Genomic DNA, 23,700 nt, shown 5'->3' with positions numbered 1-23,700 from the left:
TCAACCCAAAACATAACTTATTTATCCCTCCCCAGATGCTACCTGACCTGACTAATATTTACGGTACTTTCCATTTTATTTCAGATTACTAGCTTCTGCATTCTTTATTTTATACTGACAGTGAAAGGTTGGCTTTTGGACAAGAGGAAAACACAATTATGATTCCAGGTTCCCACTCACTGACAAGGAATTACAAAGTATAATTATAGGTATATTACTGGCAGGATCAGGCTTGCAAACAGCTTGGCCTCTTTTGTTTCAATGCCATCAAATGAAGAAGTGGTGATAAATAGGTTGGAAAGGATACAGAAAAAAAAGTTTATTTTATTTACAAGGCATCTTTCCATACAGTACGTCATCATGCACAAGAACACATATTGAAACTAAAGTCAGCCAGGCAGGTTTCCTGCCTGGCACAAAATGTCAAAAACTTATGTCAGCATGTCAAAAATAAAATGGTACTTTCAAACCACGGAGGATTTTTACTGGCAGTTTTAAAGGTGTGAACACTAAAGCATTCTAAAGATTGGTTAACTTTTACATATTTAATGAACAAATTGCACTTGCAACAAAAATGCAATGTGGTAATGGACACAAGCAACTGCTGGAATCTGGAGCAAAAACAAAATGATGAAGTCAGGCAGCATCTGTAGAGTTTAAATTCATGACTGCATCAGGAATGAAGGAGATAGATAGGAATGGGGCACGATTAGGTTGAAGGCTGTAGAGGGAAGATCTGTAATGTGATGAGATCTGTGATGGTTATGGGAGACAATGGCGTTGGTGGGGACATGTGCCTGAGAGAGCTGTCCGAGTATTGCCATCCAGCTTCTACACAGTAGAGGACATTCCACCAGACCACAATGGCACTGTGCTCGCTTGTGGGTTTGGGATTGGTACCAAGCGTGTAAAGAGTTGTGTGTTTGGAAGGGTTAAGGTTCAAGTGGGCAAGAGAATGGAAAAGTCAAGGTGGTTGATATTACCTTAGGGAGGGAGGTAAATGTGGTGGGAGAAAGAGGCTCAGAGTAGAGGGGGAAGGGAGAAGATTTGAAGATAGTGTTGGAGACTCAAGTGACTACGGATGCTGGGATCTGGAGCAACAAACAATCTGCTGGAAGAACTTAGCAGTTCAGGGCTCATCTGTTTATATCTCATCAAAGGAATATTGAGCGCTTTGCTTTGGGACTGCATCAGTACTATGGTATAACGCTAGTAAAACAGAATGAAGTCATGTATCTTTTAAGCTTTTATATAAAATATTTTGTTCATCTTGTCTTTGGTACAATTTTACATTAGCTAATTTATCAAATATAAAAATAATTAACTTCTTAAGACAAATGACAACATTATCAAGCACATTTTTGCATAGTTAATATAAATTGAATCTTCTGATCTCAAGGGTGAACACAACTGAGTCTCTGGATATATGAATCCGATGAAACTGCTGCCAATTTTTGACACTGATCAGTTATACAGTAACAGCTGTAAAGAAACAAAAAAATAAAATAAATTTGTATCTATTCACTGAATACTTGTACGTTTATTAAAAAGACTAAGAAATTGCACTACCCTTAAAGGAATGTGTACAAACCATAGATCCTTGCATGTTTTGTAATTAATGCAGCAAAGAAAAGAGGCCAGCTTATAATCAAATTGACACCAATACTTTTCCCAAATAGACTGCTTAGAGGTGGAGGATTCTCTAGATGACGAAATTATAGAAACATACAGCAGAGAAACAGGTCCGTTTGCCTATTTCAGCCATGCCAAACCATAAAGCCTATGTACACAAATTCCATCTGCATACATTAGACCCATCTCTCGATACTTTTCCTATCCAAGTATTTGTCCAACTGCCTTTTTTCGCTCATCTTAAGACTGAGTCCTCTAGTCTTATAGCCCTGTCCTGGGAACAAGATTGACTATATCCCTGGTAATGTTCTCAACCTCTACAAGGTCAACCCTCAGCCTCCGTAGTACCAGTGAAAATAAACCCAGTCTATTCTCTTAACTACATTCTTCCATTCCAGGTAACCTCCTGGTGAATCTTTTCTGCACGCTCTAGGGTTATCCCATCCTTCCTGTAGAGCAGCAACAAGAACTGCACAATATTCTCAGTGAGGTCCGACTAATTTTTTTCTGCATTTGCAACATGACAAATCCTGGCTTATGAAGGCAACCCTACCAAATGCCGCCTTCACCACTCTATATCAATCCGAATCACTATTTTCAGGGAGCTGCAGAATTGCACCCGAAGTTCTGTCCATACATCAATGCATCCAAGATATCAACCATTTCATCTAAATGTCCCACGAGAATCTGACCTCCCAGAGTGCATTCTCTCACACTTGTCTGGATTAAATTCCATCGGCCACTGTTACACCCAATTTTCCAGCTGATCTATGTCCCACTATCTCCTGCAACAAACTTTTTGTTATCTACCATCCCACTAATTAGTCTGAAAACTAATCATACCACATATTCCTATCCAAGTCATTTATACTTATATTTACAAACAAAAGTCATAAGGTCATAGGGAAGACGAGTAGAATTAGGCCATTCGGCCCATCAAGTCTACTCCAAGTTTACTATAAACCCACTGACTCGCACAGCTATCTGGACTACACTTCTTCCCACCCGGTCCCCTGCAAAAAGTCTATTCCCCTACTCCCAATTCCTCCGTCTACGCCGCATCTGCGCCCGGGATGAGGTGCTTCACACTAGGGCTTCCGAGATGTCCTCGTTCTTCAGAAAACGGGGCTTCCCCTCCTCCATTATAGATGAGGCTCTCACTAGGGCTTCTTCTACATCCCGCAGCTCCGCTCTTGCTCCACCTCCCCCCACTCGCATCAAGGACAGAATCCCGCTCGTTCTCACCTTCCACCCCACCAGCCAGCGGATACAAAATATCATCCACCAACATTTCCATCACCTACAACGGGACCCCACCACTGGCCATATCTTCCCATTCCCTCCCCTCTCTGCGTTCCGCAGAGACCGTTCCCTCCGTAACTCCCTGGTCCACTCGTCCCTTCCTACCCAAACCACCCCAACCCCGGGCACTTTCCCCTGCAACCGCACGAGATGCAACACCTGTCCCTTTACCTCCTCCCTCAACTCCATCCAAGGACCCAAACAGTCTTTCCAGGTGAGACAAAGGTTCACCTGCACCTCCTCCAACCTCATCTATTGCATCCGCTGCACTAGATGTCAACTTATTTACATCGGCGAAACCAAGCGCAGGCTCGGCGATCGCTTCGCTGAACACCTGCGCTCGGTCCGCATTAACCAAACTGATCACCCGGTGGCCGAGCACTTCAACTCCCCCTCCCATTCCCAGTCTGACCTTTCTGTCATGGGCCTCCTCCAGTGCCATAGTGAGGCCCACTGTAAATTGGAGGAACAGCACCTCATATTTCGCCTGGGCAGTTTGCAGCCCAGTGGTATGAAGATCGACTTCTCCAACTTTAGATAGTTCCTCTGTCCCTCCCTTCCCCTCCTCCTTCCCAGATCTCCCTCTATCTTCCTGTCTCCACCTATATCCTTCCTTTGTCCCGCCCCCTGACATCAGTCTGAAGAAGGGTCTTGACCCGAAACGTCACCCATTCCTTCTCTGCTGAGATGCTGCCTGATCTGCTGAGTTACTCCAGCATTTTGTGAATAAATCGATTTGTACCAGCATCTGCAGTTATTTTCTTATACTACTCCATTCAATCATGGCTGATCTATCTTTCCCTCCTAACCCCATTCTCCTGCCTTCCTCCCATAACCTGACACCTGTACAAATCAAGAATCCATCTCTGCCTTAAAAAATCCACTAACGGCCGCTACAGCAAAGAATTTCACAGATTCACCACCCTCTGACTAAAGAAATTTATCCTCATCTCCCTCCTAAAAGTCCTTTAATTCTGAGGCTATGACCTAGACTCTTCCACTAATGGAAACATCCTCCCCACATCCACTCTATCCAAGTCTTTCACTATTCTGTATGTTTCAATGAGGTCCCGCCTCATTCTTCTAAACTCCAGCGAGTACAGGCCCAGTGCCAACAAACACTCAACCTACTCATTCCTAGGATCATTCTTGTAAACCTCCCCTGGACCCTCTCCAGCACATCCTTCCTTGGATATGGTGCCCAAAATTGCTCACAACATTCCAAATGCGGCCTTACCAGCAGCACCTTAGCCCTAGCACTAATCCCAGCGGTACACCACTTCTTACTAATTTTCAGTCAGAAAAACACCCATTCACTACTATTTTCACCGAGCAATTTTGCATCCATTTTTCTAAAATGCCTTGAATTCCATCTGCCTTAATCTTATGGAAGAGCCTTACATATATCTCCCCCTAACACCCCAAAGAAAATATTCAAACAAGGATAATTAAATTCTAAAATTCAGGTTGTACAAATCTCTGCCACTTGTAAGACTTTAGTCTCTGCAAAGTCACGTTGAAATAAATACATTGATGAACTTAGACAAGTGAGATAACTAATTTCAGAAAGGAAAAACCTGGTTTAGACAAATGGTGTCGTGCCACAGTAAAAGGAATTTCTAGCCTGCATTATCCAAAATGGGATTAGTCTATATTTAGCCAATATTCATAATTAATTACTTTAAACATTACATCAATTTGCCCAATCTTATATATCTGATATATCCGAGAAGACTGTGGGAAGCTTGAGAAGAAATTGCAGGCACCCTGGCTGAGATGTATGAATTATTTACAGGTGAGGCGTAAGTAAACTGAAGGGTGGTGAACTTTATTTAAGAAGGGCTACAAGGAAAAGCCTGGGAATTATAGACCAGTGTGCCTAACATCTGTTATAGGTTTGTTACCAGAGAGTATTCTGATGTATATGCATTTAGATAGACAGGGATTGATTAGGGATAGTCAGTATGGCTTTGTACAAGGGAAATCATCTCACAAATCTGATTGGGTTTTTTTTATGAGACCAATAAAGTTGACGAGGGCAGAACCATATACTTTGTATATATGGATTTCAGCAAGACATTTAGTAAGGTTTCGCATGGTATGCTGCTCTGTAAAGTTAGATTGCATGGGAGTCAGGGAGAGCTAGCCAACTGGATAGAAAACTGGCTTCATGGAAAGAAGCAGAGGGTGATGGTGGAAAGTTGTTTTCTGGACTGGAAGCCTATGACCAGTGGTGCCTCAGGGATCGGTGTTGGGCCCATTGCTGTCTGTAGTTTATGTCAATGATTTGGATGAGAATGTACAAGACATGATTAGTAAGTTTGCAGATGACATCAAAGTGGGTGCCGTCGTAGATAGTGAAGATGATTTTCAAAAGTTATAGCTGGATTTTGATCAGTTGGGCAAATGGGCCAAGGAATGGTTAATGGAGTTTAATGCGGATAGGAGTGAGGTGTTATGTTTTGGGAAGTCACACTAGGGCAGGACCTTCATAGTGAATGTCAGGGCTAGTGCCAACAAACAGTAAAGGGATCTAGGAGCGCAAGTACATAGTTCCTTGAAAGTGGCTTCACAGGTAGACAGGGTGGCCAAGAAGGCTTTCGGCACATTGGCCTTCATCAGCATAGAAGTGGGATGTAATGTTGCAGTTGTAAAATAGGTTGGTGGGGCCACATTTGGTGTATTGTAGAAACAAGGAACTGCAGATGCTGGTTTACATAAAGTGGCACAAAATGTTGGAGTCTCTTTGGAGTATCGTGTTCAGTTTTAGTCACCCTGTTATAGGAAAGATGTTGTAAAGCTGGAAAGAGTGCAGGATGTTGCCTGGACTTGGGGGCCTAAGATATAGGGAGAGGTTGGGCAGGCTGTAACTTTATTCCTTGGAGTGCAGAAGGATGAAGGGTGATCCTATGGAGATGTTTAAGATGATGAGGGGAATAGATGGGGTAGATATAGAGAGTTTTTTACACAGAGTAGGGGAATAAAGAATCAGAGGACAAGTTTAAGGTGAGGGGAAAGATTTAAAAGGAACCTGAGGGGCAACATTTTCCACATGAAGGGTGGTGGGTATATACAACAAGCTATCAGAGGGGTAACTGAGGCAGATACTATTAACAACATTGGAAAAGATATTTGGACAGGTACATGGATAGGAAAGATTTAGAGGGATATGGGCCAAACATGGACAGGTGGGACTAGTGTAACTGAGGTATCTTGATTGGCACGGGCAAGTTGTATCAAAGGACATTTCTATGCTGTATGACTCTAGGAAAACTATTTTCCAAGAATTCCCACTGTGGTATTAATAATTATTTACAATTTTAAAGTCCATGCATGATATTTTGATACTTACGAGAGCAGCATAAATTATAAGACTGCTGCTTGTCTATAGAATACGATGTTTCTGTCAACTAGTGTCCAGTAGGAAGGAACGTGGCATAAATGTTAAGTTGGGAATAGCTGAGATGGTGACAGTCATTATGTTTAAGCCTGCCAGAATGTGTTATCCTGATCACATCAGAGTGATCACTTGAACAAGATAGTCCATCGTAAGACAAGTCGTCACCTACAATGTGGTGTGTTTGACCAGGGTGAAATTGGTAGATGGGTGGTGCAGGTTTGGGGATGGGGGGTGAAATAACAGGATTATGAAGGAAAAATTGCTTTTATGTTTCCACATCTGAAAGCTTCCTTACTTGCTGGTTGAGGAACACGCCACATCTTGTAGGACTGCCAGGCCCCAACACCGTATAGAATTGTTGATGCGAAGCCGAAGAACTACAAAATGGAACAGAGATCAGGAATCATTATTCTTAATCATGCCCTCATCTTCCAATCAAGTCTGCTCGGAGTTGATTGAACTTAAACAGAACCTTTTTTAGGGACCAGACGATTGGTTTCAACAGTCAAGTCTGGAAGGAGAAAGAAATTCAGTCTCCTCCTCCATCCGACCATCATCTAACAGCAGTTTGATAATGGAAGCAGTATGGACTATATCAAATCAAAAAAAGAGAGACTGCCAATGCTGGAACCCAGAATAGAAACAGAATGCTGTTAAGCAACAGTTAATACCAATTAACTCAACAGTTGTAAGCAGATGGGGCAGAGATGATGGGCAGAAGGAACCAGGGGGAGGTACAGGTGTTACAACTTCAGTTGTGGAGAAAAACTGCGACAGGTGGTGTGTAGGAGGGATGAATAGTCCCTGGGATGTTAATAGAGCTGGTGGAAATGGCGGAACATGGTGTTTAATGTGGAGGCTGGTTAGGTGAAAGGCAAAGCCAAGGGAACTCCACTGCTGTTCTGTCTGCAAAGGGGGGCATCATAACATGGAAAAATATGTGAGGGTTCCATTATCAAAGACAGAAGTGAAGCCATGCTTCTGGAAGGACAACCCAGAAGGCATCATCTTGAGAATGGATGTGGCAGAGACAGAGAAATTGACAAAAAGGGATGGCATTCTCCACCCGCCTCACCATCATCCAGGGACCTAATTAGCTCTTCTGGCTGAGGCAGTGGTTCACCCGCACCTACTCCAAACCGAAAGCCGGCAAACATCAAGTTTCAGGCTGAAGCATAAGTCACTTTTATAATACCAAGAAATGTTCAACACGGTGGGAATATACAACAGCTAGGAAATGATCCCATTATAGGAGAGAAAATTAGGTTGGTTGAGTGGGGGTGGGGGTGCAAAAACATTGTAAACACAAGGTAAAAAAATTGAAAATGAAGAGACTGCAAATTTTTGAGTTGTTCATGATATTTATATTAACATTTGAAATTCATTCTAATGTTCATCCTGTCATCTGGATGGGTTGATCAAACTTAAGTACAGAGTCTGCAGAACAACTGTTCAACAACCAAGATAGACACAAAGTGCTGGAGTGACTCAACGGGTCAGGCAGCATCTCTGGAGAAAGGGAATAGATGACTTTTGGGGTCAAGACCCTTCTTCAACATCCATTTAATTTGATGTGGCTCATAATGCTACTCTTTGGTATCTCTTAATTAACTAAAAGTTGCTTTGAAATATATCAACTCACGGGTAGTTTACCGGTGCATTACAACAAGCAGTTTTGCAAATCAGTGTCCTACATTCTCCAACATGAGGGAACACTAATTCATGATGTTTCAAGATTCCAGTGGGTGGCGCCGTTCATGGCAGCCTCACCAACAGCCTGTCTCGTCTTTTTCTTCTTTTGCTGTTTTGGTCTGTGTTTCCTTGTATGATTTTAGTGTACTTTTAGTTTTTGTATTATGTGGGGGTGGGGGGTTTGGGGGAAACCTTTTTTAAAATTCTCTTTCCTCAACAGAGATGCGACATTTTCATCGTATCTCCATCTGCACTGCGGCTTTAACATCGTGGAGCTGGCTTTCCCTTTGTTAGAGATTGACTGTGGCAGCTCTAACCGCAGGAGCTTCAACTGCCCCGATCGCGGGAGCTTCAATCGACAACTGCGGGAGTTTCGACTGCCCCGATCGCGGGAGGAAAGGAGGAAAGAAAGTATAAGTTATTTGCCTTCCATCACAGTGGGGAATGTGAGGTCGCCGAAAAAACAAGATGGACATGCTGCCTGCGCTGGCGTGGACTCGGAGGGAGTGCTGTGAGTGCAGTGATCTCGGTGTTTGCGGGGACATGGCTCCATGAGGAGTCTAGTGTGAGTGGGGACGGCTTTCTGACTGTTCGGGTGGACAGGGACTGCAGAGAGAGTGACGGCGGTCGGTACAACTCTGGTCACATCACGGTGAAGGAGCGTGTGTGTGGCCCGTACATTGAACTGACGGCTGTAGGTCCCCACTTATGCTGTGTGCCCTGGTGGCTGTTTAAGTTTATGTTTAATTTTTATGTGGTTATGTATCTTGTTGCTTTTTTGTATGACTGTTGGCAAATCAAATTCCTTGTATGTTTACATACTTGGCTAATAAATGTATTACAATTTTAAATACAAAGAGAGCAAAAATATTTCTTACCACTCCAGCTGCTAATCCAGCAAAGCCATACGCCTTGGTTGCTCCGATAATTGACGCAACCAATATCAGAATGGTCGCAATGACATAGTGCAGAAACTCCTTCATAAAAATCAGAATATTGTAAGCACACAGATCGAAAATGATTATGAAATTATATTGCATTATGAGATACATACAATAGTACAACACAGGAACAGGCCCTTCAGCAATGCCTGCATTGAACATGATGCCATGTTAAACTAGTTTAATTTTATTGTCACGTGTATCGAGGTACAGCGAAAAGCTTTGGTTGCACGCTATCCAGTCAGCAGAAGAATCATGCACGATTGCAATCAAGCTGGTCACAGTGTAGAGATAAACTGATCTCCACTGTCTGCGGTGATCCATATCCCTCCATTTCCTGCACGTTCATGTGCCTATCTAAAAGCTTTAATGCTACTACTTGATGCCACCACTACTTCTGGCACAGCACTGCAGGCACCCATCACTCTGTACAAAAATGCTTGCCCGGCACATCTCTTTTTAAACTTTTCCCCCTTGGTTCTTAAATCTATGCTCTCTAGTCTTTGACATTTCCACCCTGGGGAAATGGTTATGATTGTCTACCCTTCCTATGCCTCTCATAACTTCATATTCTTCTATCTCCCCTCAACCTCTGATGCTGCTGAGAAAGTAATTCACGTTTGTCACAGCCTCTCATTACATCCAATACTCTCTAATCCTTTCAGCATTCTGTTAAATCATCACACATCACAGACAGAGGTCCTGACACATGATCCCTGTAGAACACCACTGGTCATAGAACTCCAGTTAGAGTAACATCCTTCCACCAATACCCTCTGTCCTTTATGGTTTTTGAATCCAAAAAAACAATTTACCATGGATCACATGCATCTTAATACTCTGGATAAACCTACCAGGAGATACATAATGCAATAAAAGTAAATAGTTGAAGAAACAAGGAATTGCAGATGCTGGTTTACAAAAAGAAATTGCTGGAGTAATTCAGCACGTTACACAGCATCTCTGCAGAGCACGGATAGGTAACATTTCAAGTTGGGAACCTTTTTCAGACTGATTGCAGTGGTAGAGGGGCAAAAGCTGGAAAAGAAATGGGGCAGGACAAAGCCTGGCAACTGATAGATGGATACAGGCGAGGGAATTTTTGACAGGCAAATGGTTGGACAAAGACTACAGATGATGAAAAGATAAAAAGGTGCGAGGTAAGGATAGCAGAGGTAAAAATTGTGAAGCCGGGTGAAGGAAAATACGTTGAAGGGAAGGGGCAGGGGAGAAATGGGTGCAAGTCCATGTGAAGCACAGGGAAGAAAGAGGAAAAATAAAAATTAATTATCACCTATCCACGTTCTCCAGAGATTCTGGCAGATGTGCGGGTTACTCCAGCACTTTGGGTTTTTTATTTGCTTTAATGTTAATGATTATAAACAGTATAGGAATACTTCCCAAAAACAGCAAAATTAGGTTGACATGGTGAAAAAGTTATTGTAAAATCTGATATATTAATTCTAAAATGTTGCACTATAGTCTTTAATAAGCAGCATTAAGTGGGTGCTGCATGACTAGAGGTGCAGTCTTTTGGATGTGGCAGTGAAGTATCTTTCAAGTGGACAGTAAACTCCTATGATATTATTCCAAAAAGTGTAGGTGTTTTCCTAGTATTCCAGATAATACTTATCCTCCCAAAATAGACAAAACAAATTACCCGGTTATTTATCTCAATGATATGCACAATCCTGTTGTATAATGCCATACATTAAAACATGCTTCTGAAGTTTGGGACAACTGGCTTATGAAAGACATTTTATAATATGTAAATTATCCTTCATCTCTCAAACATTTTTTCTTGTAAAAATTAGATAACATTTTATGCCAGCTTCGCAAATTTATTTTCAGGCTGGCGTTTCCAATAGAACTGGTCAATGTTAATCAAATTAATGCAAGGAACCCAATGTACATGGGAATATACTCACAACAAAAATTCACAACAATAAATTCACTTGTGAATCATTAGAATTTAAACTTACTGTTAGTGGCCAGTGTATGCAAGTCATCTTTTGGTGAAGTCTTGTTAGGTAAATCATGTAAAATACCAAAACCATAATAAAAAACCAGATGGTGACAACTTCAAAATAGCGGTATGTTGAGTAATGAGTCCAGTCCGAACATGTTATACACAGGAATGCTATGAATATCACCACCTGAAAAAAAATATATATATCAATGTATTAAACCAAATAAACATTCTTGAAACACACATGTAACGCTGGAAACTGAATAAAATGATGGAATTTCACAATATTTTCAATCTATAAAGTTTTTTGTTTTTTTTTGCTTTTGCCAGATCAAAAAGCTGGAACTTGGTGAAGAGGTTACAACCCAGAATGTTGCTGGTCAACATAGTCTGTGGAAACAAAGTGGTTACTTGGTGGTAGTTTCACTAATCTTAAACATCATATTTTCATACCAAGGCCACACAGTAATGAGTGGGACTGCCTCACAGTTCCAGGGTCCCAAGGTTCTATTCAGACCTTAAATACTATCTACATGGAGTATCCACACTCGCTTCTTGACCACATGCATTTACTCCCACATCCCAAAGATATCCTGGAATGAGGAAAGGGCTACTGAAAATAACCATTTGTGTAGGCAAGTGGAAAAGGAATCAAAAGTGAGTTGACTGACATATAACCATATAACAACTACAGCACGGAAACAGGCCCGTTCGGCCCTACCAGTCCACGCCGACCACTCTCTCTGACCTAGTCTCATCTACCTGCTCTCAGACCATAACCCTCCAATCCCCTCTCATCCATATACCTATCCAATTTACTCTTAAATAATAAAATCGAGCCTGCCTCCACCACTTCCACCGGAAGCCCATTCCATACAGCCACCACCCTCTGAGTAAAGAAATTACCCCTCATGTTACCCCTAAACTTTTGTCCCTCAATTCTAAAGTTATGTCCCCTTGTTGGAATCTTCCCCACTCTCAAGGGGAAAAGCCTACCCACGTCAACTCTGTCCGTCCCTCTTAAAATTTAAAAAACCTCTAAGTCCCCCCTCAACCTTCTACGCTCCAAAGAATAAAGACCCAACCTGTTCAACCTCTCTCTGTAGCTTAAGTGCTGAAACCCAGGCAACATTCTAGTAAATCTCCTCTGTACCCTCTCCATTTTGTCGACATCCTTCCTATAATTTGGCGACCAGAACTGCACACCATACTCCAGATTCGGCCTCACCAATGCCCTGTACAATTTTAACATTACATCCCAACTTCTATATTCGATGCTCTGATTTATAAAGGCAAGCATACCAAACGCCTTCTTCACCACCCTATCCACATGAGATTCCACCTTCAGGGAACAATGCACAGTTATTCCCAGATCCCTCTGTTCCACTGCATTCCTGCATTCCTCAATTCTCTACCATTTACCCTGTACGTCCTATTTTGATTTGTCCTACCAAAATGCAGCACCTCACACTTATCAGCATTAAACTCCATCTGCCATCTTTCAGCCCACCCTTCCAAAAGGCCCAAGTCTCTCTGTAGACTTTGAAACTCTACTTCATTATTAACTACACCACCTATCTTAGTATCATCTGCATATTTACTAATCCAATTTGCCACACCATCATCCAGATCATTAATGTAAATGACAAACAACGGTAGACCCAACACAAATCCTTGGGGTACTCCACTAGACACTGGCCTCCAACCTGACATACAGTTGTCAACCATTACCCTCTGGTATCTCCCATTCAGCCATTGTTGAATCCATCTTGCAACCTCACTATTAATACCCAACGATTTAACCTTCTTAATCAACCTACCATGTGGAACCTTGTCAAATGCCTTACTGAAGTCCATATAGACATGCTAGAGAAATCTGTGAGAGAGGAGAGGCAGGACAAAGCATGGCAGATAATAATCTCTCACTCTACTCTCTTGATCTCATTGTCTCTATTACAGGGAAAAATTAACGACTGACGGCTACAATAAACCTACCGACTCCCAGTGTTATCTGGACTACACTTCCTCCCATCCTGCCTCTTGCACAGACGTCATTCCCCATTTTCAATTCCTCCATCTCCACCACATCTGCTACCATGATGAGGCTTTCTATTCCTTCTTTAATAAACATGGTTCCCCCCCCCCCCCCCCCCCGTCACAGATGGATCCCTCACACACGCCGTCTCAGCGTCCCCTAGTTCTGATCACGTTTCCCCCTCCCCTCAGTCAAAACAAGGATAGACTTCCCCTGGTCCTCACCTTCCACCCCACCAGCCTTCACAACGAACATCATCCTCCAACATTTCCACCACCTCCAAAGTGATCCTACCACCAGTCACATCTTCCCATTGCCACCACTTTCCACCTTCTGCAGAGATCACTCCCTCCACAGCTCCTTGGTTCAATAATATCCTCCCACCCAAACCACCCATTCCCCAGGTACTTACCCCTGCAACTGCAGGAGATGCAAGACCTGTCCTTATACCTCCACCTTTATCCAGGGACCCCAGCAGTCCCTGTGAGACAGAGGTTCACCTGCCCCTCCTCTAACGTCATCTACTGCATCCGGTGTCCTGATGTGGCCTCCTATACATCGGCGAGACAAAGCGTAGAGTCTGTGACCACTTCTATCCTGGCCATAACCAGAGTGAGGCCACACGCAAACTGGAGGGACAGCACCTCGTATCCCACTTGGGCAGCTCAGAAGCCAATGGACTGAATATTGATATATTAACCTCTTGCATCTCGACCCTCCTCCCCCTCCCCATTCTCCCTCCCTTTCTCTTCCCCCATCCCCTCCTCTGTGCCCCATCTGGGCTCGTATCCATTTCTGCCCTCCCCTTCCTTCCTCTGGTTTCACAATGCAATTCTTCAATCAGTCTGTCTTACACCTTCTGCTTTTATTTCTGGCCTTGTTCCAACCAGCTGCCTATTAACCCCCCCCCCCTCGCCTGTGTCCATCTATAACCTGCCACACTTTGTCCTGCCTCTCCACTCACAGCTTTCTTCCCCCCCCCATCTTACAATCAGTAAGGGTCCCAACACAAAACACCATGTTGTCCAGTAATGCTGCATGACCCACTGAATTTACTCCAGCACTTTGTATCCTTTTTTGAAGATATCTGCGCTTGTTCTCCTGAGGGGTCCGAATGTCCACTATGAATTATAGAGGGTCATTTGCAAAGCTGTGTGCAGGAAGAGGAGATGTATTAATTTAATCCAGAAATAAAAATAGAAAATATGGGGAATATTCGGCAGGTCAGACAGTATCCAATTCTGAAGATGGAACACAGATTTGAAATGTGAGGTTAGTTTCTTTCTCCACAGATGCTCCACCTTCAGCATTTTGTGTTTATTTTTGATTTCCTGGACATGCTTAAAAAAAATTTTTTAGACTATATTTCCCCTGTGAAGACATCCGGCATAGACTGATGATCACTAATACCGTTAATGTCTAGAGAGAAGATGCACTGTAATTGCCAAGGGCTGGCATGATGTAGCAGATTGGGAGATTAGCAACATTGGACAGCTTTACTCGAGAACTAAATATTCTAGAGCATTTGTCATTGACCTCCAATTTCTTGATGGCTTCCAACCCCAATTTCCAATTGACAAAGCAAATTAGACTTCATTTCTGTTACTGAAATTATGAACTTTGTGATTATTACCTTTAAATATAATTACAATTTGCATAATATATCATTTATCTTGGTTTAAGTTAATTTTAATCACTTATATCTAGTTCACCACTGGCTCCTTAACATGCACCAAAAGCATGACCAATGAAGTACAAATATAACCACTGCAAGTTATTCATTACTTATAATGAATATTGTAATTTGTTAACTATTAAAAAGAATAATTGATAGGTAACCAAGAGAAAGTTGGATTTTTGCTCAAGGATAAAGGAGGGAATTTATGCTTGGGAGTCAGAGGATGTAGGCAAGGTACTCAATGAATATTTAGCACCTGTATTCACCAAGGAGAAAGATATGGAGGACAGCAAGATGAGCATGGGGAATACTAATATGCTGGGGCAAGTTAAAATCAAGGAGAGTAGTGTTGAAGTTCTTGAAGAGCATTAAGGTGGATAAATCCCCAGGCCTTGATGGAATCTATCCGTGATTATTGAGAGGCGAGAGAGAAGATTGCAAGAGCCTTGGCAAACATCTTTGTATCTTATCTAGTCATAAGCGAGATCCTGGAGGAGTAGAGAGTAGCCAAAGTTGTTCCTTTGTTTAAAATGGGAATGAGAGATAATCCAGAAAATTATGAACGGGAAACTTCATGTCAGTGGTCAAGAAGCTTGTGGAGAGGATTCTTTAGGATAGGATTTACTTTCATTTGTAAGAGAATGGGCCAATTAGGGATATATGACTTTTCCCACTGCAGGTGGCAAGGCTATTTCCACGAGAAGCCACGTCTTACAAACATGCTTGAGTTTATGAAGAAATTATGATGGTAATCGATGAGGGTAGGGCAGTGGATGTTGTCTACATGAATTTCAGTAACGAATTTGATAAAGTCCCTCCTGGCAGGCTGATCCATAGGATTAAGATACATGGGATTCAGAGACTTGGACATGAATGTAGATGGGTTAGTGCGTAAGTTTCTAGACAATGTGGAAGGTTGTTGAAATATAAAGCAGGAGAGATCAGTTACAGAAATGGATGAAGAAATGGCAGATGGAGTGTAATCCAGGCGTGAAGTATCACACTTCGGTGGTCAAATGTAAGGGGAAAGTATACAGATAATGGCAAGACCCTTTATAACATAAATGTACAGTGCAATCTTTGGATTCTAAGTCTATAGCTCCCTGGCAGTGGCACCAAAAGTAGATAGAATGGTCAAGAATATGTTTGGCTCCATTGGTCAGGGCATTGAGTATAAAAGTAAGGAAGTCACAATGCAGCTTTGTAAGACTTTGGTTAGGCTGCATTTGGAGTATTGCCTGCAAGTCTGGTACACTATTGTAGGAATGATGTGGAGACTTGAGAGGCTGGTATAACCAGAGACTTGATGTCAAGTGTCCTGGCAGGCTTTGGGAGTATGCTGCTAACTAGAGGAGAAAGAAATGCTGGGACCAGTAGAACAAAGAAGCACTCTGAGAATGGTCACGTGATTTGCATCTGGTGAGAGCAGAGCTGAAGGCAACTACATGGCTATGTAGTATGGCCTTGAGAAGATAAGGTGTCTGGGAATGGCCATTTTGCAAAGGGACTGTATGATGAGAATGAAAATATGAACAGGCACCATATTTCTCTAGCCTGATAAGGAACAAAGGGATGTTTTGTTTAATCAGCCCTTTGGGGAAATGACAACTTGAACTGATTGACTTCAGAGTCGTGAGAGCCTTTGGCTAGAACAAAGGATTCCATTAGACGATGGGAAAAAAAATAATGTGAAAGCATGGCATTCTGAAACTTTGGCTATGACAGCCCGGGGACAACCATCGCAAGGAAGAGGGACCCAAGTTCGAAGCTCAGAGAAGCCTAACCCCTCCCAACGGAGTGAATCTGGCCAATTCATTCATACAAGTAACATCCGAGTCCAAGTCATAAGTTTTGTGATTACGTTTAAGAAGTGGTAAGTTGGATAGTAAAACAAATGAGAAGTTATTAAAAGTCAATGGTTTGCATGCAGGCTTAAGTAACTCATGTGTTAATAAAGATTAAGTTGTACTAAACCTTGGTTTACAGTCTTTTGTTCCACACATCAGTTGATTTACTACAGAGGTTATAGGGTCAACACTGGAGAAGGTATTTACGAGAATATGGCCATGATTAGGAGGTATCAGCTATAAGGGGAGGTTGAACAAACAGACTGTTTTCTCTGGAGGTTTGAGGACAGGAGACCTGATCGAAGCATATAAAATTATGAGAAACATAGATAGGGTAGAGAGTCAGAACCATTTTTCCCCAGGGTGGAAATGTAAAAGTCTAAAGGGCATTGCTTCAAGTTGAGAGGGACATAATTTAATGGAAATGTGCGGGGCAAGATTTTATTTTACAGAGTTGTTCTGTCTGGAACGTGCTACTTGGGATGGTGGTGAAGGCAGACATGATGATGGTATTTAAGAGGCTTTTGGGCAGACACATGGACACACACAAAATGGAGGCACATGGATCACATTGATGTAGAGGTTGGTTTAATTTGGCATTATGTTCGGCGTGGACATTGAGAGTCACAGGGCCTATTCCTATGTTGTACTGTTCTAAGTTCTAAGCAGCTGAAGTGTTGTTCAAAAACTTCTTACTGGCCTCACCATCAAAAATGATAGGCCCATCCTCTTCCTGGATAATCAGGAAAGGTCTTGTAAACATTGTCTACACCCAGAGAACAAATCTGTTCAAATATGTTACATTTCGTTTTGCTGTCCCCATGTTATCAGTCCAGGCATTTGCTGTCACATAAACAGACCCCAATGCTTTGTGCTACTGGTGGAGACATCATTATAAACAGTTATAATTTGTTCCTACTAATCCTATTTTATTATACCTCGTAAATATATAGATCTTTTATTAATTACACATAATTAATTTGGATATCTATTAAAAGTGGACCCTGACACGTTATCCACCTCTAGTGAATACAAATAGACCCAAAACTAAATCAAAACTGAATAAAGTTTGGAATCCTGTAATTAAATATCTCCAGAAGTCTGATGAAACTGGAAGAAAGAAAGATTGGTGTTTTCTGGGCCATGCTCATTAAGACTACAGAGTAAACTCTGTGGTAGAGCATTCCTTGCAACTGAAACAGCTATACACATGATAAAAAAATTTGAACAATGTCAATTTTAAAATACAGCTACAGAACATTTTCTTAAAAATACAGATTCTGCTCTTTAGAAGGTAAAAAAAAGTGACAAAACCCAAATGTGCAAGTAAAACCCATTTTGATTTAAAAAAAAGAACATCTAAAAGACAGACAGGTGCATACCTTATTCAATAAGACGCAAAGGAAGTTGAATAATCCTAAAGAATCGGTCGCACGTTAAACAGCCTTGGCTCAAAACACTAACCAAAAACTAGATAAATAGTAGGAACTTGATGAAAGTGAATAAGAAAAAATAACTAATACAACTTCTTTGTACAACGGTTGTTTTTTGTAAGCATGGTAAAAATTGTAAACTGGTGTTGGCAGAAGTGATCTCCTTCAGAAATGAATGCACAAGGAACTGCAGATACTGGATTCTTGAGCAAAACAAAGTGCTGGAGAAACTCAGCAGGTTAGGCAGCATCTGTGGGGGTAATAGATAGGGGGGAGGTATGGTGGCGCAGCGGTAGAGTTGCTGCCTTACAGCACCAGTGACCCGGGTTCAATCCTGACTATGGGTGCTTGTCCGTACGGAGTTTGTACGTTCGCCTTGTGACCTGCGTAGACTTTCTCCTGGATCTCCGGTTTCCTCCCACACTCGAAAGATGTACAGGTTTGTAGGTTAATTGGCTTGGTAAAATTGTAAATTGTCCTTGGAATGTGTATTGGATAGTGTTAGCGTGTGGGGATCACTGGTCAGCGCGGACTCGGTGGGCCGAAGGGCCTGTTCCCATGCTGTATCTCTAAACCAAATTAAGATGACATTTCCATTCCCGAAACATCACTTATCCATTCCCTCCACAGATGCTTCCTGACCCACCGAGTCCCTTCAGCACTTTGTGCTTTGCACCATCAGAAATGAATCAAATTAAATGCCATTTGATGGAAACTTGAGACATTTGACCTCAGATCTAACTGTGTCAAGCCACCAATTCATCAGGGCCTTAAAAACCAACTTACCAGGCATAAACTAGTGCAATTTAATAAATATATATATTTAATGTTTTATCATCAATTCTATCAGACAAACAGACCATTATATTGCAAGCATACATTGTGCACCTGGATACAAATTCCATTGTACTTCGGTGTTAAGCTTACAGTTGTGGTTTGGGTTATGCAGGTTATTTCAAGAGCTGGTTTCTGGAAGGAAGCTGTTCTTGAACCTGCAGACAATGGTTCCCAGACTCTTGTATCTTCTTCCCAATAGTAGTGGCGAGATGACAGCACCAGGATTGTGTGGGTCTTAGATGTTATTAGCTGCCTTCATGAGGTAACACGTCCTGTAAATCCTGATGATGGTCAATACCCTTGAGCGACCAGGCATTGTCCACCACTTTCTGCAGCTGCTTTCATTTTTGGGCGTTCGTTTGAGTTACCAAACCAAGTCATGATGAAATCAGTCAGTATGCTCTCTACAGTACACTTGTATTAGTTCAATGGAGTATTTAACAGTGTGCCATACCTCCGAGGAAGTGGAAGCATTGATGAACTTTCTCATGGTTGCATCAATGTGCTTGGCCCATCAGCAATCGATCCACTGAAGGCAGGTCCACGGTCCCTCAGCTTCCCATCCTTGGTCTTGCTATTACAGAGCAAGGTTATTGTTCTAGCACCACTCAACTAAATTAGTGATCTTCATCCTGTACTCTGAACTCATTATTACCCGTTATTCATCCAACAATCAGCAAATTTAAAGATGGTGTTGGAGATGTGCCTGGCTACAGAGTCATGGGGTTAGAGAGAGTAGAGCAAGAGGAAGTAGGGATCCAGTTGAACATGGACGAATGGAGAATCGGTTCCCCGAATTTGACAATAACTTTTGTTTTAGATTTTAGATTTTTTTTTTTAGATTTAGAGATTTAGAGATACAGTGCAGAAACAGGCCCTTCGGCCCACCGATTCCGCGCCGCCCAGCGATCCCCGCACACACTAGGGACAATTTTTACATTTTACCCAGTCAATTAACCTACATACCTGTACGTCTTTGGAGTCACTGTGGTCAATAAACAACATAGACCCAAAATGCTGGAGGAACTCAGCGGGACAGGCAGCATCTCTGGAGAGAAGGAATGGGTGATGTTTTGGGTCGAGACCCTTCTTCAGACCATTTCTTCTCTCACTACCCATTCCTTCTCTCCAGAGATGTTGCCTGTCCCTGCTGAGTTACTCCAGCAATTTGTGTCTATCTTTGATTTAAATCAGCATCTGCAGTTCCTCCTACACATTTTGTCAATAAACACCACCCTGACTTATGTGTTCTTGTTGTCCAAGTAGTCCAGCGCACAGGGGTGAGCCAGTAAGATCACCTCTGCTGTCATTCAGTTATGGCAGTAGGCAAATTGGAGTACGTTCATATCCTCACTAAGGCATCAGTTAATGTGTCATAACCAAACTCTGGAAGGATTGCATCACAACAGACACGAGTGCCACCAGTCTTGAGGCATATCACTTTGTTCTTCTTAGGCACTGATGTTATGGCTACCCCAACGAGCTGCGAACCAGCCCAGAGAGGTTGCCGGCGAGCATAGCCTCTGCTCACCCTATGCACCAGAGGGGAGGAAGTCAGACAGAGGGCTGGTAAGCAGACCGGCCTATCTTAACTGCAGGCCCAGCTTGCCCAGAGAGGGAAGGCCGCCAAGCCAATAGGGAATCGGAGAGGAGATGGCGATGGACGCTGGACAAAAGAACCAGGGGGTCTTACCTTCCGCAACCTCGAGGTCGGCTGCGGGAGGTGTCCTCCAGGAACGAGGGGTGGAGAGGCCCAGGCGTGGAGGGGGACATCAGATCGCAGGATGATCGAAATGGAGGTGACAGATGCAATGGGCTTTGTGGCCAGCTGCAGCTGGGACTGAAAAATGGCACCAAAAGGTCATACTGTAACCCTGTATGGCCAGATTTGGATACAGTAGATTTGGTCCTCAGGAGATTGCAAACCTCTTGGTTCATCCAAGCCTTGACCAATAGTATTAACTTGCTCCTCCAGCATCGAGAGTACCCATACTGAAAATAATGCCTGAACACGCACATGGTTAAAAAAAAAGATACTGGATAACATTAAACTGGAACATTTGAGACTATTGTGCTACAGGGAACTAGAACCTCTATGGAACATTGCAACAAATAGACAAAGGAAAGTTAAGCTGAATTTCTGAATTATTATCCTGCCTAAAGTACCCATTGTACTTGGGTTCTTTTCACAACACAATTCCCTCATGAATAAGTGCCTTTGTTGGTGTTCATGCTAGATCCTGAACAACAGATGAGAAACTGGATGAGGTGACAGAGATAGAGAGCAGCAAGCCATACAAGCATTTAAGCACAAGGTTACGACTGCCAGATTTGAAATGCCATTCTTTTATCACCCACATCCTGACTAACCAAATTAGCTGCCCACAAACTAAAATTCTAATTAGTGTGGAAACAGGCCCATTGGCCCTACTTGCCCACAACGTCAAAAATGTCCTATCTACACTAGTCTCACCTGCCTACATTTGGCCCATATCCCTCTAAACCTATCCTATCCATGTACCCATCTACATGTTTCTTCAAGTTGCTATAGTACCTGCCTCAACTACCTCCTCAGGTAGCTCGTTCCATATACCCACCACCATTTGTGTAAAAACCTTCGGTTTCCTATTAAATCCCACCCTCCACAATCCAATGTGCTCTGGTTCTCGATTCCCCTACTCTGAGCACGAGACTCTGCGTTTACCCAATCTATTCCTCTCATTATTTTGTACACCAATAAAATCATCCCTTATCCCCCTGCGCTCCAAGGAACACAGTCCTAGCCTGCTCAACCACTCGCTATAGCTCAGGCCCTCGAGTCCTGGTAACATCCTTATAAATCTTCTCTGCACCCTTTCCAGCTTGACACCATCTTTCCTAAGGTTGTGCCCAAAACTGAACGCAATACTTTAAATGCGGTATCACCAACAACGTCTTATACAACTACATCATGACCTCCCAACTTCTATACTCAATGCTCTAACTGATGAAGGCCAACATGTCAAAAGCCCTTTTGATCACCCTATCTACCTGTGATGTCACTTTCAAGGAACTGTGTACCAGCACCCCTCGATCCCTCTTCTCTACAACACCCCTCAGAGCGCTATCATTCACTGTGTTGGCCCTGCCCAAAATGCAACATCTCACATTTGTTTTAAATTCCATCAACCATTCATCACCCCACCTGGCCTATCAATGAAGATCCTGCTGCAATTTTTGACAACCATCTTTTCTATCTACAACATCACCCACTTTAGTGTCATCTGCAAACTTGCTAATCATGCCAGGTACGTTCTCATCCAAATCATTCATAGTAGATGACAAACAGCAACGGGTCCAGCACTGAACCCTGAGGCACACCACTAGTCACAGGCCTCCAGTCTGAAAAGCAACCTTCCACCATCACCCTCTGCTTCCTTCCACAAAGCCAATTTTCTATCCAATCAGCTATCTTGCCTTGGATCCCATGCACTCTAACCTTCCAGAGCAGCCTACCATGTGGAACCTTGTCGAATGCCTTGTTGAAAACCATATACACAATGTCTACACCTCTGCCCTCATCAACCTTTTAGATGACATCATAAAAAAAACTCAAAGTTGTGAGACGTGACCTTAAACATATAAAACAATGCTGACTATCCCTAATCAGCCCTTGTCCCCATCTCTATCACTATATCCATTATATATAAACCTATTCAGCATTTAGGTCCTCTTCAATCCAGCAATGATTCACTTCCAGAACTTTATCTTTGTCCCTTGGTGCACCTCATCTTCCCTTCATCACATTATTTGAAATGGAAAATTTGGAATTTTCTTTAGAAACACATCTGCCTCAGCTCTTTCAAATCCTTATTAAAAGCCCACTGCTTATCAATCTTTCCTCTGGCTAAGAATCCAATTTCATCCAATCATACCACCAAACCGCCATGGAATTGCATTTTCTGACGAGAGGCATTATTCTCTTCATTTGCTGTTCTCCAATACTTGTCTTTAATAAATGTAGTTGAATCCTATGAAACCCAATCACATTTGATATTGGGATTTTACAATTTCAGGAGCAGTTTTATCCAACCCCACTGCCTCTATGCTATTCTGACATGATTGCAACACTGGCTAATTTCCTTCAAGTTGCAAAGCTACTCTGGAAGATCCTATGACATGTCCTCGTCTCTATTTTGAGTGTTTCCCCTTTAATATCATCCTCACAGTCTTCCCTCCATCCAAGCTTCAGGTCTATGTTTCAATGTTCATTTTTCTTCACTCTTGGGCTGAGGACCACAAGACAATTTCATTCATTACAGATAATTTAAGAGCCAAGAGAATTTATTTGCCTTATGCACTGGATATAAATCAGTGGAACAGAGGGATATGGGAATAACTGTGCATTGTTCCCTAAAGGTGGAATCTCATGTGGATAGGGTGGTGAAGAAGGCATTTGGTATGCTTGCCTTTATAAATCAGAGCATCGAATATAGAAGTTGGGATGTAATGTTAAAATTGTACAGGGCATTGGTGAGGCCGAATCTGGAGTATGGTGTGCAGTTCTGGTCGCCAAATTATAGGAAGGATGTCGACAAAATGGAGAGGGTACAGAGGAGATTTACTAGAATGTTGCCTGGGTTTCAGCACTTAAGCTACAGAGATAGGTTGAACAGGTTGGGTCTTTATTCTTTGGAGCGTAGAAGGTTGAGGGGGGACTTGATAGAGGTTTTTAAAATTTTAAGAGGGACGGACAGAGTTGACGTGGGTAGGCTTTTCCCTTTGAGAGTGGGGAAGATTCCAACAAGGGGACATAGCTTCAGAATTAAGGGACAAAAGTTTAGGGGTAACATGAGGGGCAACTTCTTTACTCAGAGGGTGGTGGCTGTATGGAATGAGCTTCCGGTGGAAGTGGTGGAGGCAGGCTCGATTTTATTATTTAAGAGTAAATTGGA

At 42.5% G+C, this 23,700-nt stretch overlaps 1 protein-coding gene across 1 annotated transcript in view; it reads right to left on the bottom strand.

The window, feature by feature from the left end:
- Nucleotides 1–299: 299 nt before the first annotated feature.
- The window catches only part of LOC144603885 (CKLF-like MARVEL transmembrane domain-containing protein 7), a 28,071-nt gene continuing 4,670 nt past the window's right edge, over nucleotides 300–23,700 (bottom strand). Inside the window, exons 2-5 of the mRNA XM_078417678.1 lie at nucleotides 10,950–11,123; nucleotides 8,905–9,003; nucleotides 6,630–6,711; nucleotides 300–1,482 (exon numbers count right to left, since the gene is read on the bottom strand). Of these exons, the coding sequence (XP_078273804.1) occupies nucleotides 1,469–1,482; nucleotides 6,630–6,711; nucleotides 8,905–9,003; nucleotides 10,950–11,123 (369 nt within the window). The 3' untranslated portion in view covers nucleotides 300–1,468. The remainder of the gene's footprint in view (nucleotides 1,483–6,629; nucleotides 6,712–8,904; nucleotides 9,004–10,949; nucleotides 11,124–23,700) is intronic.

This window comes from Rhinoraja longicauda, chromosome 2 (assembly GCF_053455715.1).
Source record: "Rhinoraja longicauda isolate Sanriku21f chromosome 2, sRhiLon1.1, whole genome shotgun sequence".
Lineage (NCBI taxonomy): Eukaryota > Metazoa > Chordata > Chondrichthyes > Rajiformes > Arhynchobatidae > Rhinoraja > Rhinoraja longicauda.
This window is presented reverse-complemented; position numbering and strand designations above follow the sequence as displayed.